The sequence below is a fragment of the Pelodiscus sinensis genome, chromosome 7, assembly GCF_052426305.1.
Source record: "Pelodiscus sinensis isolate ZL-2025 chromosome 7, ASM5242630v1, whole genome shotgun sequence".
Taxonomy (NCBI): Eukaryota; Metazoa; Chordata; order Testudines; family Trionychidae; genus Pelodiscus; species Pelodiscus sinensis.
The window spans coordinates 43,887,183-43,905,355 of record NC_143058.1 but is presented as its reverse complement, the minus strand read 5'-3'; the positions used below and the strand labels follow the sequence as shown (position 1 = coordinate 43,905,355).

The 18,173-nt window shown below is 43.2% G+C and overlaps 1 protein-coding gene and 1 pseudogene across 7 annotated transcripts in view; both read left to right on the top strand.

The window, feature by feature from the left end:
• LOC102463966 (neurabin-1-like) overlaps positions 1-18,173 on the top strand; it is a 93,161-nt gene that overhangs the window by 64,860 nt on the left and 10,128 nt on the right. For 5 of the 7 annotated variants that reach the window (XM_075933635.2, XM_075933631.2, XM_075933633.2 and 2 more), the window contains exon 17: positions 6,718-6,834. The exons of the other annotated variants lie outside the window; for them this stretch is intronic. In XM_075933635.2, the coding sequence (XP_075789750.2) occupies positions 6,718-6,834 (117 nt within the window). The remainder of the gene's footprint in view (positions 1-6,717; positions 6,835-18,173) is intronic. 7 annotated transcript variants of the gene reach the window in all.
• On the top strand, positions 9,080-17,267 carry LOC149524065 (uncharacterized; annotated as a pseudogene).

The window sequence follows — 18,173 nt, the reverse complement described above, 5'->3', positions numbered from 1 at the left end:
GCCCTCCACCCACACCAGTGCCAGGCAACCCCAACATCTTCCACTGCTGCTTGCGCCCTTTTTATAACCAGTGGGCAGCAGTCACCACAGATTGGTGGGTTTTAGAAATCATCAGCTGCGGGTACTCTATCCCTTTTATATCCATTATATCTTATGAAACCTTGCTCCGCCAAGAAGTCCAGCACCTTCTCATCATAGGAGTTGTAGAACGGGTGCCCAAACAATACCAAGGGAGAGGTTTTTACTCAAACTACTTTCTCACTGGAAAGAAAACACAGGGTTGGAGGCCCTCAACCTCGAAGATGCATACTTCCATATGACGATACATCCCATGCACAGATGTTTTTTACACTTTACAGTAGTATCAGAACATTTTCAATACAAAGTCCTTCTGTTCAGAATCTCCTCTACCCCCCAAGACGCTGGCAGTTGCAGAGGAGCATCTCCAATGAAAAGGCATCACAATGTTCCCTTATTTGGACAATTGTCTCATTCGAGATCCCTTCCATAGACCAAAAGGGACGTGATCAGATTCACAAAGGCCTTCCTCCAGTCTTTAGGGTTCATTATCAATGAGCAAAAATCTACTCTACACCCCACACAATCCCTAGAGTTTATAGGGGCTCACATAGACAGCATGTTCCTATCTCCCCAGTCAACGTTTCGATGCTATAAAAAGCCTGGTCACAATCATGACCATCAGCCCAACTGTTCCATCTGAACCTGTCTCACACTCATGGGGCATATGGCAGCTACCACATACGTTGTCCTACTTGCCAGACTGCACTTTCAAACTACGTCTACACTGCAAGGTTTTTGCGCTAAAACCTGTCCACACCTCAAATGCGCTTTTGCGCTAGGAAATCAAGAGTAAAACAGCAGAACAGAGGGCTTTTTCTGCCGTAGGTAAGCCTCCTTTTACAAGGCATAACTCCCTTTTGCGCAAGAGTTCTTGCGCAAAAAGGCAAGTGTGGATGCTCCTGAGGGGGTTTTTTTTTTGCAAGAAACCCCTATGGGAAAAAGCACATGTGCTCTGATGGCCATTCTCTGAATGGCCATCAGAGCATTCTTGCACAAGAGCATCCATGCAGTGTGGACGCTCCCTTGCGCAAAAGCACATCGCTTTTGTGATGTGCTTTGAGGTGTGGACGTGCTCTTGTGCAAGAAGTTTTTGCGCAAAAGGCTTCTTGTGCAAGAAGCATGTAGTGTAGACGTAGCCTCAATGTTTCCAACACTGGATTGCCTCAGTGTATACACCAACCAAACACCACGTCCACAGGCATGTTTTACCTCCTCTGAAAGTCCTAACCTCTTTACAATGGTGGACCCAGGCACAGAACCTCTGCTGTGGGGTACTCTTCCACCGAGATCAACCATCCAAACAAATCACTACGGACACCTCACTTCTATGTTGGTGTGCCCACTTCTAGCAACAATACATGCAAGGGAAGAGGATCAGTGATGAGTCCAGACTCCATATCAACCTGCTTGAGCTTCAAGCAGTTCACAGTGTGTACAAACACTTGCTCCCATATATTCTGGGATCTTCGGTGCGTATCCTCACTGACAATATGACCACGATGTTCTACGTCAACCACTAAGCAGGAGCCAGATCCCCTTTGCTGTGTGTAGAGGTGATTCGGCTCTGGAATTGGTGTATCTGCCACAACATAACCATCATGGCGGCATACCTACCTGGGGACAAGAATACCATGGCCAATATCCTCAGCTGCTAATTTGTTACAGAGCACAAATGGGAACAGCACAGTCAGGTCACCCATGATCTAGTCCAACATTGAGATCGACCACAGATAGACCTCTTTGCAACCAGCCAAAATTCCAAATGCCCCCAATACGGATTGAGATTGGGCATAGGCCACAACTCCTTAAGACATGCAATGCTCTTCCCATGGAATACTTACCTCTTCTGCGCCTTTCCTCCCATCCCTCTGATTCCCAGAGTTCTCTGGAAGATACAGAGAGATGGGGCCCAAGTAATTCTAATAGCCCCAGCTTGGCTTTGGCAGACATGGTTTCCATGTCTTTATCAACTATCTCTGTGACCTCCGTGCCCACTTCTGACCCGCCCGGACCTCCTCTCCCAGAGCAAGGGCATGATCCTTTACCCCCAGCTGCAAACACTGACTTGATGGCATTGTACCTATCTGGTTCTTGGGAGCAGAGCAACAGTGCTTGCAACAAGTAAGCACTGTATTACTACAAAGCAGAAGAGAAACTACATGTAATACTACCTGTACAAATGGCAACAATTTACACAGTGGTGCTCCCAGAAGAGAGTCCAACCATCTATGACTCCGCTCCATTTCATCCTGGAATACATCATGCATCTGAAACAACAAAATTTATCTTTTTCATCACTCTGAGTTCACCTGGCCATGATTACGGCTTTTCACTGCGATAAATGATTCTCCATATTTACCCACCCCATTTCTAAGAGGTTTTGGAAGGGCCTACAGAACCTGCATCCCCCATCTACACCTGTACTGCCCTGTGGGATTTAGAACTGGTCCTCATTCACAAAACCATCCTTCGAGCCAATGGCAACTTCATCACTTACCTTTCTCACCATGAAAACACTGTTCCCTCTGGCAATCATGTCTGCAAAAAGGGTTACTGAACTCACGGCCTCACCTCCATACGCGAGCTTTCACAAACATAAAGTTATTCTACAATACCATCTCTCCTTCTTACCCAATGTTTGTTCTGAATTTCATATCAATGAACCAATAGTCCTTCCCACTTTCTATCCAAAACCACATCGCTCCAGAGACGAAGCCATATTGTATACTCTAGATGTGAGAAGGACCACTGCCTTCTACTCAGACAGGATGCAGTCTTTTCGACTATCACAGAGACTGCTTGAATCTCTAGCCAAAAGGTCCAAGGGAAAACCACTTTCTTCACATCACATATCGAAATTGATACCATCCTGTATTACCACCTGTTACTCCAGAATAAAGCATTATCGATGACTCCCAAAGCTCATTCCACCAGAGTGATGGCAACATCAACTGCCTTCCTCAGGGGAGTGTCACTCCATGAAATACATCAAGCAGCAACATGTCATCCAACCATATGTTCATGAAGTACTATGCAATTCCACCATGCTCGACAACAGGCACCCCAAAGAATACTGCGCACATCTCTGCGGGCTGCAACAACTTACTGAAACCCCCCTACCATCTAACTGGGCACTGCCACACAGTCACCAAGAGTGGAGCACCCATGGGGACATCACTTGAAGAAGAAAGAGAAGTTACTCACTCTGTGCAGTAACAATGGTTCTTCGAGACGTGTGTCCCTGTGGGTGCTGCACTACCTGCTCTCCTCCCCGCTTCTTTGGGCATTGACAACTTGCCAGTAGGGCATCAGTGAAGAAACAGAGAGGAGTTGAGCTGCGCACTCTAATTTCAAAGGCAGGAACACTAAGTGGCACTTGTGCACGCGCAGCCTGGCTGGACACTGCTGTAAAAGTCTCTGATCTGTGGCACCAGGATGAGCCTGACACCAACAGTGGAACATCCATGGGGACATGCATCTCGAAAAACCATCGTTACTACACAGAGTGAGTAACTTCTCTTTATTCCTTGGTAATAATTTTACAGCCATTGCGGAGAAGACATGAAAAATTGAAGAGAAGTTAATGTTTGTGAAACATGACAGCATTGGTGATTTCAGTACTGTACTCTCAGCATAGCAAGGGCATCAATAGTACAAATTTCCCTATACTATACTGTCCTGCCAACATGCTCCAGCAGTCTGTTCAGTTGTTTGCCCTTTGAGATTGAAAAATTACTCAGTGTTAGGGATGTTAAATGTCATATAATAAGGTAACTGTGCAATAGGCTCTGTGATATCAATTTTAAATAGATACATGCTGAAGGGGCTGCTAGCTCTGCTTCCAGGGAGGTGATTTTGCTTCTGCAAGGAAGCCGCCTCCCTAGGAGCAGGGCATAGTTTAACCAGTAACATTAACTGAAAAGTACCAGCTTATCATTCTGTGAATAGGTTCAGGGTTACAAATCCTGACAGGAAGTTGTCTCTAAACTAAGAGACAAGAAGCTGTGACAGCTAATAGAAAGAGAACCCACACTGAATCTGTTTTCTTTCTAATACTCTGGTGTCACTCCCCCTCTCCTTGTATTAATTGTTTGTTTAAAGTGTAGCCCTTTCTTGGGTCTTTATTTAATCTTACTAGGAAAGAAATAAAGATGCTACTGGGGGTGCTGCTGCTGTCTATTCCTCTACTGGTTGGAATTGCTTTGTGACTTGGTGAAAGAAGGCAGTAATAATCAGATTGTCGGACAGATACTAGTGTTAGAGATAACATTTCTGTCTCTGGAAGGCTTCAACAAACCCTAAAATCGAATATAACCAGTAAAACCAGAGATCTGGGCTGCAAACCCTACTAATAAGCATGTACAGATTTAAAATACACCCTTCTCTTAAAAAAAAGTAGGAAAATCCCAGTGAGAGAGCAAACTTTTAATAGGATATTAAATTTGGAATATCTATCAGTAATATCAGGTAAAGAATAACACAGTGAAGAAAGAATTATTCCCCCAAACAAGTATTTAATGTGCAGGGATTTTAGAGTTAAAGCTAAGCTTTAAAAATCCATAAACAGCAAGTATGGAAATATATAAGTAAAGTATCTAAGCAACTTTAACTCAACCCAAAGGATGACCAGTGACTTGGTCAAAGCAATGTATAATGCATGTGCTCTTGATAAAGTATTTTGCAGTATCCTGAGAAAGGTAACATGGGGGTCAACACCAAAGACACAGATGTTGCAGTAGTCAGAAAAAAAGAGATGCTATTAAATATATACAGTGATATACCATGCAGCCTATTGCTGTCCTCCATAAGCATACCTATCTTCAGTGGAGTATGTATGTGTGTACCTGGGAACAAAATATAAGTTCTGTATGGGCAATTCCTATATTGCTTAAAACTAACTTCATTTGATGACATGCCTCAGTGAATTCTATTTTAGCATGATAAAAGTAGAAGATTGTGTTTAGGAGCTTAGAACCTATTCTTTTGGGGTCTTATTTGTTTGGAATGCTGAGTTTATCCTGTGGCAATGTAGTTTTTTGTGTGTTCAGATTTGCTCTGAAAAGTTTGTTAGCGATAGTATTTGGTGTGTGTGTGTGTGGTTTTTTTGGGTTTTTTTTTTTTTGAGGACTTTAGTTTTATCTGAAGTTACAGCTGTGTTGATTGAGTGACAAGAAGAGGTTGAGGTGACTTATGCAAGGTGTCAGTGGCTGCAGCTAAATTTGAACCCAGAATGTTCTGGTTCTCAGCTCCTTACCAAGATTTATAGATTAAAGTGATTTCCAGACTAAGCAGTAATTGATTTAAGTATTTTAAAAGTTTATCAGTAGGAAGATTAAATATTTTCAATGTATGCTATACATTAGTTGTTTTCTAACCTGAAATGTACTTGAATAACAATGTATAGTCAGAAATATTGAATGATAGTATAGTAGGTATAGTCCAGCGGTGGATAAATATAGGCCCATGGGCTGCATCTGGTCTGCCAGGGTTAGGCCCTGATGTCCCCCACACTGCCTTATTTACCTCCACAGGTACTGGGGATCACAGCTCCCACTGATGCTGATCAGGTGAACCATGGTAAACTGCTGCCTTTTTATTGCCCACTTCTGGTATAGTCACTTATGGCAAGTATCTAAGAATAGGTACACCAAAATTTACTATTTGGGAGATATTTAGAAGAATGTATTAGCTTATGTAGATTATCCAGTGAAGTGGCTCCTGTAAATGTTACCACAAGCATTTGTTGTGAAGATCTCTGGGAAATTATTTTATTTGCATTTTAAAATATATTGTTCATTTCAGTTCTGTACAGAAACGGGGCTTCTGCCGTGTAAAACCGTTTTGACTGAAATTGATTATACATAGAAGACTTGACACATTTTGTCTTTTAAAAAAATACCAGAACAGAGCAGCTATAACTCCTATTTAAGTTCCTCCTGCTGATACTATTCTAGTGTACATTACAGACCTAGCTGTGCACTGATCAGTTTATCCACTGTGGAAATGCAGCCACCTCCAGGATGAAATAAGGATACTTTTTAAGTATATAGCATTATTGCACAACAGCTTAAGACAGAATTAAAACTTCAGAGGTCATTTAAGAAGAATTATAAGAGTATAAATTTCCCCAACGCACGGGGTTACTCTTGTGGTAGGGAAACTTAAATGATCATAAGTTGTCAGGATTTTAACTTTCTGTCATTCAAAAGACAGCATCTTCAATGTCCCATAATACCAAGCTATGGCTGTGGTTTCATACAGATTCAAAGGGAATAATTCGATCAGCTGAATTTTCAACCATTTCATGCATAATCTGGGTGTGCCTTTTTAAAATATGCTTTCCAAGTACTAACATGGTTTAACTCTACTTAACATTAACATGACTGGCTTGCTGCATAAATTGGTATTACTACCAAAATGACTTCAGTACTGTTATAATAATTATTAATTTGGGAGTTCAGCAAAAAGAAGTCAGACTCCTGATGTAGTAAATATATTTCATACATGGTTGATCTAAAATTTATAGATAACTTATGTATAATTCCTTTTTACGAAAGTATCAAGGGTACTAGAATGTCTCCTTGTGATCTATTCCAAGGGTTCAGTTAACAAAACATTATTTTCACTTGTTTGCAGAGTAGAATTGTCATAGATGATTCATACCATAGCAGGCCAAGTTGTGATCTGTCAGGGTTAGTGACAGAACCAAATCTGTCAGGGCGTTCACACACTTTAACCGTCTCTTCAAATGAGGTGAGTTTCAAAGTGTGTTTGTGTCTTGTTGATGTTACCATTCGTACTACAGACTGTTTATTCATATAACTGGTCATCTATAAAACCAAAATCACAGATATCTTTATCATCTTTACTGCTAACATAATTTCTCAACTAAAGAATCAGATTGTAAGGAGTTATTTTAGCCCTTGCTTCAGAATTTATAGTTAAATATACCTTGAATTGGTAGTAATGCTATACTGTAAATTACAATTATTAATTTAAAAAATATGTAACCCCCAAAATTTGAGTGGGTAAATGAAATTTGCAGCATTTTTCAACTTGCTTCACATCAGTGAATGTTTACATTTCTTATTCACATATGAGATTTTGAACTATTTAGATATATTTAATCTATTAAAAACATTCTGTGAGGTTACATAAATATTTGTCAGAGTTCTTTCTTGCAAAACTCGTTTTGTCCTCAGCTGAAATCTTAGAGTAAATCTAGTCTCTTAAACTCTTAAAAAAAAATCTGTTTAAAGGAACTATTAAGTAATTATGTTTTATAGAACAAACAAACAAAAGAACAAAAGCAATTGCAAAATTTGTACTTCAGTCATCTTTCAGATAGCACCTTCAAGCTAGCTAAACTGATAGTGATGTTTGAAGAGAAATTTTAACAGTAGGTCATGAATGATCTGATGCTATTCAATTAACTTGGTAAAGTGCATAAAATATATTAATCTTCAATGAGTGTCCCTGTGGGTGCTCCACGTCAGGTGTTTGTGTGCCCCTGCTGTGTTTATAGTCAGAGATTTGTAGTAGCAGTGGCTTGGTTGGCCGTGCATATGTGTCAGCATCTTATACTGCTCTGAGCAGCTATTCCACAAGCAGAGTCAACCATCCCCCAGTTCCTTCTCTACCTCCATTGACTTCGGTCAGAACAGCAGCAGCTCCCCCAGGAAATTGTTCTAGTTATCCCTTTCTCCCCTCGCCACTGGTGGACATCTGCCTATCAATCTAGAAGGGAGTCTCTGCCATGCCTGGCTCACCTACCTTGTAGACTGCCTGGACCAATCTCAGACAGCCATGCACAGTGTATCCATTGTCTGGGGGAAACTCGTGTTACTCAGAAGTGCCACAACTGCAAAAAATTGACAGTGAGAATAAGAAAAGTTAGGGATCTCACTCGCCAGGTAAAACTCATGAAGATGGAGAAATCCCGTCATAAAAACTATCTCTACCCTCAAAATTTGCCCGGATACCTTTGGCACCTAGATCACAAGGCACTTGGACCATCTGGTGCAGTGATGGCCTGAAGAACAAAAATCCTAGCTCGCAGGCAGGTACACATAGCAAATCTAAGCCACTGAGTGGTGAAATGGTGCCACCTACTGCACAAATACATGGCAGCAAGCCTACAGCACCAGTAACACGCCCCAGCCAAAACGTGCCTCCTCTGTTGGTATCATTCTTAGACATCCTGCAGTAGTTTGTCAGTCAGACCTCTTCATCACTTCTACTCTGGGTATGCCTCTCTTCAGCACCAATAGTACCCCCAGCCAGACCAAGGACAAGTATGACTAATGCTCCTGTGGGATTAGCCCCTTCTCTTTCCAGTGAAGGAGTGGCAGGGAAGAAGTGGCAGCAGGAATGTGCATTGCTAGCCATTCCTTGTTCAGACTTGGACCCTCATGGCAGTAGACCACAGTGTGGCAACTCCCCATAATGGTCTTTCCATCAAACTGGCTGTACTGGGACCTGCGGATATTGTATAGGGCCAAAATATTCATCCCTACAACCCATCTTACTAGCCAGTTACACATCTTTGCACATATGTCAACCTCTGTTGAACATGGTCCAACCAATAAAAGAACAATACAAAGCCAACTTCACAGAGGGCTCCCTCATTGCTAGATTGGCCTTCCAGGTTTCTTTGTTGCTGACACAGGGGTCCACTCCATTGCGACATCCATAGTCATTCAGAAGGTATCTTGCCTCCACCTTTCAGGTTTCCCCAAAGAAGTTCAGGTTATAGTTGAGGACTGACTTTGAAGGACAAAAGCTTTTTGCTGATAGTGTGGATGCAGCTATCTGCACCCTCACTCTTATGTCATCCTGAAAATCCTGGGAATATAGATCCCTGGGAACAAAAAAAACCCAGGCAGACCTTATGCCCATGCGCGTCTGTGCTGCCCCATGTGCCCTACCTCAAAGATTACATGACCAGCACCATAAACAATGCCAGACAAGATGCCAGTAACCCCCAGAACAGTCAATGATGTATCAACCACCCACTTCTAAACAAGCACTTTCAAGTGTTGGTCGAGGGCACAAGAACACCACATATTTCATTGATACACTCCACCCTATTTGGGGACTGCCTGACACCTTTCTACCAGGTTTGGGCAACCATTACATCATACAGGTAGGTTCTGGAAATCATACAGCATATTCTGTCCCCTTTACCTCTGTCCCACCTATCCATCTCTCTTCAGGGATCCATCTCACAAGCACCTGTTAAAGCAGAAAATAAACCATTTCCTGCCTCCAGTGCAGTAGAACCCTGCCTGCCGAGCATAGAGGAAACACAAGAAAACAAGCAGATGAAAAGTCATCTTGGACTTGCTTAAATTAATAAGTTTGCCAGAACACAGTGCTTCTAAATGATCACCCTAGCCTCCATAATTCTGGCATTGGAGAAGGGAAATTGGCTCTCGGCCTTCTTCCTCTAGGACATGTATTTCCATTTCACTATTCATCCCAAGCACAGAAAATTCCTCTGTTTTACACTTGGGAACTTCCACTACCAGTACAGTATATGCTCCTTTGGATTATCCACGGCCCCATGGGTATTCTACAAAGTTATCACTTTGGTTACATCATATTGTCACAAACAGGATGTGATTAGATTTCCCTGAATAGATGACTACCTGCTGAAAGCTCCAGCATACCAGGATATAGCAGATGACCTTCACCTCACTACACCCCCGTCAACAAAACTAGGGTTACAAATCAACTTTCAGAAAGCAACCTTAATCCGAGCAAAACAGTTGGATTTTATAGGGGCATGCCTCGACTGCAGCATGGTATCAGCATCACTGCCTCAACAATTTACTGCCTTAATGAACCCCATTACAGCCATAAAAACAGCACACATACATCTGCCAGAACGTGCCTAGAACTCCTAGGGCAAACATTTGTGACTATGTGCGTTATGAAACACACCAGGCTTCATGTAAGGTGTTTACAAGCCTATCTCTGTGCTTTCTATACGCCTTGTAGGCACTCTATCCACAGAGGACTGATAGTGCCTAGCACATAGTGGACAAATCAAACAAACATTTGCATAGGTGTCCATTTTAACACTTCTTTTGTGGGATGAGGAGCACACCTGTTTGAGAATACCATCCAGAGCTGATGGTTCCTGGCAGAAACCATGCACCACATGATTCTACTGGAGTTTTCAGCAGTCCAAAATGCATTCCACCATTTTCTGCCCTGCCTTAAACAATAGGACTATACAGATCCTCATGGACAACTTGGTCACTGTGCTTTACATAAACTGCCAAAGAGGGGGCCCCATGTTACCCAGTCTGTGTGCAGAGCAGTTCATCTTTGGGACTGATGCATCTCGAACAACATAGATCTTATGGCATCCTACCTACTGGGAAGCCAGGATGTCATAGTGGATGACCTAAGCAGAAACATCTCTCAAGTGCATGAATGAAATTTGGACCCAGGAATTCTGACAGTTATTTTCCAACAGCGGGCCCTTCCCTCAGTAGATTGCTTTGCAACATTCCATAATGTCAAATGCTCACAATACTTCTCCCAGGCAGGACTTGGACAAAATTCCCTGGGGACCACCTTTCTTGAAATGGGACATCCCTCTGATGAATGCTTTCCCCTTTCTCCCTCACCCCAAGTTCACTATTGAGGCATGTCCTTCAGAAGATCAAAAAGGATAAATCCAGAGTAATCTTAATTGCATTAACATGTCCCGGACAAATCTGGTTTCCATACCAGAGCCAGATTGCCACAAGACCACAATATACCATTCCCTTCATGCCTCACCTATTCACACACAGTGTGGAATGCCTCCTTTACCCAACATTCTGATTCTCTGTCTTAAGGCATGCATAATCTATGGCTGATTAACGTATTCTGTTCCAGGGAAGTATAGGATATCTTGCTGAATAGCCAACAACTCATGTGAAAAACATATGTACACAAAAGGAAATACGTTTTCCGATGGTGCCAGGACAAACAAGTTACCCTGCGATTTGCTTCACTGCCCAAAATATTCCAATTCATGCTACAAAGGCCTGACTTTTTGATTAGTTCACTCAGAGTGCACTTTCCTGCCACTTTTTCACTCCAAGGTTGATAGACTAAATGTCTTCACTCACCCTTTCACAAAATGCTTTCTCAAAAGCATACTGAATATTTATCCTACACTGAAAGACCCAACTCCAGTGAGGAACCTCAGCCTCATTTTCCGTACTCTTATGGGCAAACTCTTTGAACCTATAGCTACCTGCTTGTTTTTGCACTTGTTTTTGGAGCTTATCTTCCTAGTAGTGATCATGTCGGCAGGGCGGGTGGGAGAAGTGGTTGCCTGGATGGTAAACCAGTCTTACACCACGTTCAAGATAGGGATTATCCGATAAGCAAATGCAAAAATACATTGACTATTTGATTAGTCAGTTACTCGCAATTTAACATCCCTTGTTCAAGAACAAGATAATCTTTGATTGACATCCTAAATTCATAGCCAAAGTGGCCTCTATCCTTCCATCTCAACCCACCCATCTGCTTGCTGTATTCTTCTCTAAGTCATATGCTAACATCACGGCGGTGTCCCTTCACATGCTAGATTTTTGTAGAGAGCTCATGTTCTGTATAGAAAGAACAAAGAGGTTCAGAAAATCCTCCAGATTATTTGTGCATCAGTAGCCTTTGTCAAAGATATGCCTATCATTGACATTTGTAAAGCAGTTAGTAGGGCATCATTTCATTCCTACACATTGAAGCAACAGTCAGCTGCTGATGTTCACTCTGGTCAGTCGGAAGCATACATTAAGCAACTCCAAAGCCTTTCCCCTTCACTGAGTCAGTTGAGTCTACAGTCAACTACAGTAGAGCACTCACAGGGACACTCCCTGAAGAAGAGAAAATTACTCTCCTGTGCAGTAACTGAGGTATTTGATATGGTTGTTTCATTGGGGTGCTACACTATGGGAGCAGGCTGGGGATGAAATAACACCTAAAGGTGCATGAGTTGGGTGGAGAAAGGAGTTGACTCTGACTCCTTCCTCTATAGCAATGGAGGACATGACAGAACACAAAAATACTTTCAATATATAGAGGAGTCAGTGAAGAGTGGTAGTACTGGGGAGCTCTGCAGACTAGAAGCAGTGAAGCCAGTCCTGCATATTGAGCTTCCTAGCTCCTCAAATGGCTTGATAGTGAACTGGCTGCCATCCAGCATACAGGTGCTCCTCTCTTCCTCTCTTGGGAACCTTTTGATCTATTACTGGTGTCCCACCATCCCCTTACAGGTACATCTTCAGCTGAACCCTCTGTTTTTGGTTCAGTCACTCCCAGGATTGCCCAGATGCTTTAGGGTGGGGAAAGTAGTTCTCCCTTGTCTCCGTGCTCTACAGCGGTCTTGGATCCTGTTCTATGAAACAGCAATCATCTTTTTCTTCAAGTAAGAACTACTTTCCCAGCAACGGCTCCTGTGATTCGCTTCACCCCGTTGATGTACAAACAGCCAGGGATAGCACTTCTGCCTATGCAAAAGAGAGGATCAGATACAGATTCGTAAATATTAAAAATTAACATACCACTAGGTTTCTTTTCTTTTTTTTTAAATGGGCATTTGCTCATTGTGACAGCCTCTCTTTTTGCTGCTTCTCTATTTCCATTAAAAGTCCAGCCATGCTTTAATCCATTTCCCTCAGTGAAAGTATAGGAAAACAGCTATCATTTACTGACTGGTTGGGGCGAAGTGGCCCGGGGAAGCTGACAACAGTCAATCTGACCTCATCATCCTGTAGGGTGACTGTGTGTTGTGGGCCGAATCCCCGCTGACTTCAGTGGCAGCCAGGGCAGCCACTGCTAGCGCCCTGGGCCAAGACATGGTGGAGTGGAGAGGGCCCATGTCCCCCTGCTATCCCACATATTGTGTGGCAGTCTCCCCCTCTCTCTTGCCAGTGGCCTGTTGTTTACGGGCCTCCCCTGCCCTGCACTAGGGTCTGGGGCCTTACTAACTATGAGACTGTGTTTGCTTTGCTGCCCCGCCCTGAAACAGGGCCTGGGGCCTTACAAACTAGGGAACTGCTAAATGTCATTGTTTGCCTGGTCTACACTGTACTCAGGACCCAGGGTTTGAAGGGGACTGCTGGACATTTATTTACAGGCCCAAGCTCAGGTCTGGGACCCAGGACTAAATCAGCCAGCTTACAGCCCCCCATTTGGTCACCTTAACAGCTTTGCATTGCACAATCGAGGATTCTTGGTATTTGCTCACTCTACAGATTTAAAATTAATTAAAGTTCTGGGAAACCTCTTCCCTGATATAGCCTTGGTGCAGGGCATCAAGGTATCAATCAACACTGCATGTATGAGTTGAACAGACACTGCTAATGAAAATCTCAGATCAAAGGTGCATGGGATGAATGCATATTGAAGTAGAGCCATCATGGGGGACACATCTCAATGAACTACCAGGTTGGACCTCTAGTCTGGCGCACACTGGTTCGGCAACATCCATGGTCCAGATATCCACTTATCATGGGCCAGATGTCCACTTATCATGGGTGTGGCCAAGTTTCCTGTGATCCCATATAGTTTGTTTACAGCCACCAGTCCTGGATCTCAATGTTCGGTGCTGTTATTTAGTTCTGATTTACCCTAAAATGTTTTGTAAGAGCCCAGTAAGCAGTGGAAGTGTTGGTAATGCTGCTCAACAATATTGACCACCTGTGTGGTTCGGCAAATTCCCTGGTTCAGCACTGGTCAGTTCCTGAGGGTGCTGGTCTAGGAAGTTCAACCTGTAGTTACTGCTCACAGTGACTAACCATCACCACCTCCCATTCTTTAAGCCTTCCCACACCATAAATTAAGTTTTTCAATTTAGGGTTTGACAAAGCCCTGGCTGGGATGATTTAGTTTGGGTTGGTCCTGCATCAAGCATGGGGTTGGAGTAGATTACTCCTGAGATATCTTCCAAACATAATCTTCTGAGAGTCTTTTAATCACATTTATTGCTGCATTATAAACTCTGTTAAATTACAAAAGGCTAACATTCTGTTTCCCCACCTCCTCAATATTCTTTAAAGAAATTTTAGCTATTGTTTTCTTTCTTCTACCCGCCCCCCCCCCCCTTGCTTTCACTGTGTGATAATGAAAAATAAAAACGTGTATAGGGTCAGAAACCTCTGACTTTTGTAAAGTGGGGGCTGTATTGTATTGTTTGTTTTAGGGCAGAAGCTGTTTTTAGCCCTAATTTCTCCGGTATGTATGTAATACATGTTCAAAAACCCTATACATTTTTCTCAAGGGGACTAAAGTTGGCTTAACTATGCTGCTTGAGGTTTGCATTTTTCATAGCCCTAATTTTTCCAACCTAATTTTCTAGTATAAACCAGGCCTGAATCTGACAATTTGAGTCAGAAATTATAATCTTAAGGGGTGGAGAGTGAAAGACCTATTGGCACCAAAGAGCAAAGAGTTTTGGAGGAACAGAAAATAAGATATAACAAGTAAATAAGATTATTTTACAAATTATTTTATGTAATAAGCAAATAAGTAAGGAGCATAATACTGTAATGTTAACATGTCATTTTTTAATAACAAAGGAAAGCATATGAGCCAGCTTCTGGCTCTCTTGGGGTATTCTAGAGAGAAAAGCAGCTGGAAAGAAGCTGGATCTGGCCAGCTGGGAATTCTGTTGATGTGGGGGAGCTTTGAGCAGGCATAATCAGTGTTAAGTGGCTTCTGCATTGCAACACTAGCATAGGGGGTGGGTCTAGGTTCGGGAATGATAATCTGAGGATATCACTGAGGCTACATCTACACTACAGGCTTCGTGCACAAGAAGCCTTTTGCTCTAGAGTTTTTGTGCAAAATCTTTTTGCACAAGAGCACGTCCACACGTCAAAGCACACCGCAAAAGCGATGTTCTTTTGCGCAAGAGAGCGTCTACACTGCTGAAACAAAATACAGGACTATGTAGCACTTTAAAGACTAACAAGATGGTTTATTAGGTGATGAGCTTTCGTGGGCCAGACCCACTTCCTCAGATCAAATAGTGGAAGAAAATTGTCACAACCATATATACCAAAGGATACAATTTAAAAAGATGAACACATATGAAAAGGACAAATCAAATTTCAGAACAGAAGGAGGATGGGGGGGAGGTAAATGTCTGTGAGCTAATGATATTAGAGGTTATAATTGGGGAAGCTATCTTTGTAATGGGCAAGATAATTAGATTGTTTATTCAGACTCAGGTGTAAAGTGTCGAATTTAAGCATGAATAACAGTTCAGAGAATTCTCTTTCAAGTGCAGTCTTAAAAGGCTTTTGAAGCAGGATGCAGGTAATTAAGTCATTGAGACAATGTCCTTTCTGGTTGAAATAGCAAGAAACTGTTTTTTCTTTGTGATTCTGTCTAATATCTGTTTTGTGGGCATTGATCCTTTGGCGAAGTGTCTGAGACGTTTGTCCAATGTACATAGCAGACGGACACTTTCGGCACATGATAGCATAAATTATATTTCTGGATGTGCAGGAATATGTGTTCTTGATCTTATAACTCACTTGGTTAGGTCCAATAATGGTATCAGCAGAGTGAATATGTGGACAAAGTTGGCAACGGGGTTTGTTGCAAGGGAAGGTACCAGGGTTGGTATTAGTGTGGTATGTCCTGTGGTTGTTGGTAAGAATCATCTTGAGGTTAGGCGGTTGTCTGTAGGAGACTATGGGTCTGTCTAAGGAGCCTCTTGGAGTTTAGTATCCTGTTCCAGTATAGGCTGTAGTTTATTGATAATGTGTTGGACAGGTTTAAGTTGGGGGCTGTAAGTGATGACAAGCAATGTTCTATTGTTGGTTTTCTTGGGTCTGTCTTGAAGTAGATGGTTTCTAGGTATTCGTCTGGCTCTTTCAATTTGCTTTTTTATTTCTCCGGGAGGGTAGTTGAGGTTTATAAATGCTTGGTAGAGATCCTGAAGTTTCTGGTCTCTGTCAGTGGGATTAGAGCAGATGCGGTTGTATCGAAGGGCTTGGCTATAGATGATGGATCGTATGGTGTGTTCTGGATGGGAGCTGGAAGCATGTAGGTAACTGTATGAGTCAGTGGGTTTTCTGTAGAGAGTGGTGTCTAATTTTCCATTGCTGATTTGTACTGTGGTGTTCAGGAAATGGATCTCTCGTGTAGAATGGTCCAGGCTGAGGTTGATGGTGGGGTGTAGGTTGTTGAAATCTCTGTGGAATGTCTCCAGCGTTTCTTGGCCATGCGTCCAGATCATAAAGATGTCATCGATATAGCGTAAGTAGAGAAGGGGTAAAAGGGGACGGGAGTTGAGGAAATGTTGTTCTAGGTCAGCCATAAAGATATTAGCATACTGTGGGGCCACTGCTGGATGCTCTTGTGCAAGAAAGCTCTGATGGCCATTCACAGAATGGCCATCAGAGCACCTGTGCTTTTTCCATAGGGGTTTCTTGTGCAAGAAACCCCTCTGGAGTGTCCACGCTGGCCTTTTTGCACAACAGCTGTAGCACTAAAAGCAGTTATGCCTCAGAAAAGGAGGCTTACCTACAGTGGAAATAGCCCTCCCTTCTGCCGTTTAACTGCCCATTTAATTGCACAAGACCTCATTTGAGGTGTGGACGTTTCCAAGGTTTTTGCGCAAAAACATTGTAGTGTAGACATAGCCTGAGTGTCAGCACCTTTGAGTGTTGCCATCAGGAGTAGGTTAGGCCAGCACAGATCTTCCCTGGGAACTACATAGTTATAACAGACAACCTCAGGGACCTGCTTTCCCCTGTTGCATTAAGTGGACACTTAGTATATCAGAGAATCTCGATCAGTTTATCTATCTGAAATATATCAGCCTAAGTACTGGTGTTCTGGAATGACAACAATATGATTCTCAGAAGGGTAGCCCTGTTAGTCTGCAAAAACAATGAGGAGCCCTTTGGCACTTTATAGACTAGCAGATGTATTTGGACATAAGCAGTTGGGCATCTGACAAAATGGTTTTTAATCCACAAAAGCTTATGCCCAAATAAATCTGTTAAAGTATGTCTACACTCGCAGCCTAATTCGAAATAGGGCTTCAAATGTAGGCATTCGAAATTGCAAATCAAGCCTGGGATTTAAATATCCCGCGCTTGATTTGCATCTTCCTAGCCGGGCACCATTTTTTTTTAATTGACAAGACCGAACTAACTGCTCGCGTCTACACACGGCTGTGAAACGGCCGTTCGAAATAAAGCCCTATTTTGAACTACCTGTTAAACCTCATTGCAGGAGGAATAATAGGTAGTTCGAAATAGGGTTTTATTTCGAACGGCTGTTTCACTGCCGCATGTAGATGCGGGCAGTAAGTCCGGTCTTGTCAATTTCAAAAAATGGCACCCGGGAGTGTGACCTGGGGTACAGGTGCAGGGGTTTTGGTTGTGACCTGGGACGGAGGATTGGGGTGCAGAGTCTGGAAGGGATATGGGTGCAGGAGAGAATTCTTGTGTGGGGGAGAGGTGTACGAGGAGGGAGTGCAGGATCTGGGAGGGGGTTGTAACCTGAGTCAGGAGTGCACGAGGTGATGCAGGGATTTGGGCTATGACCAGGGATAGCAGAGTGGGGTGTAAGGTCTTGGAGGGGACTGTAACCTGAGGGGGGGTAAGCTAAGGGGTGCAGTGTCTGGGAAAGTGTCTGAAGGCTAGAGCAGGGATGCAGAAAGTTTGGGTTACATGGGGTGGGAGACAGAGGGAGCAGAAGGTTAGGGGAGGGAAGGAAAGGGCTCGGTTGGCAGAGGTAGGCTCTGGCTGGGAGACCTTACCTGGATGGCTCCAAGCCAGCAACCCTACCTTCCACACTCTTGTACAGCTCATAGTAGCTACAGGGGCCATGTTTGCTGCTTTGAGCCTGGGGGAAGGGGCACTTCACATACTGCCTGTCCTGTAGCAACAGGCAGCGGCTATTGACTGGAAACGACCAGTGGGAGCTGCTGGGGGTGGAAGCAGTGAGAGAAGCCTCTGCCCCCTGCTTCCAGGCTCTCAGCATTCACAGCAGCATATGGCCCTGCAGCCAGCTTTCCTGAGTGTCGCCTTTCCCCGCACTGCTTCCTCTGACAGTTAAACTTT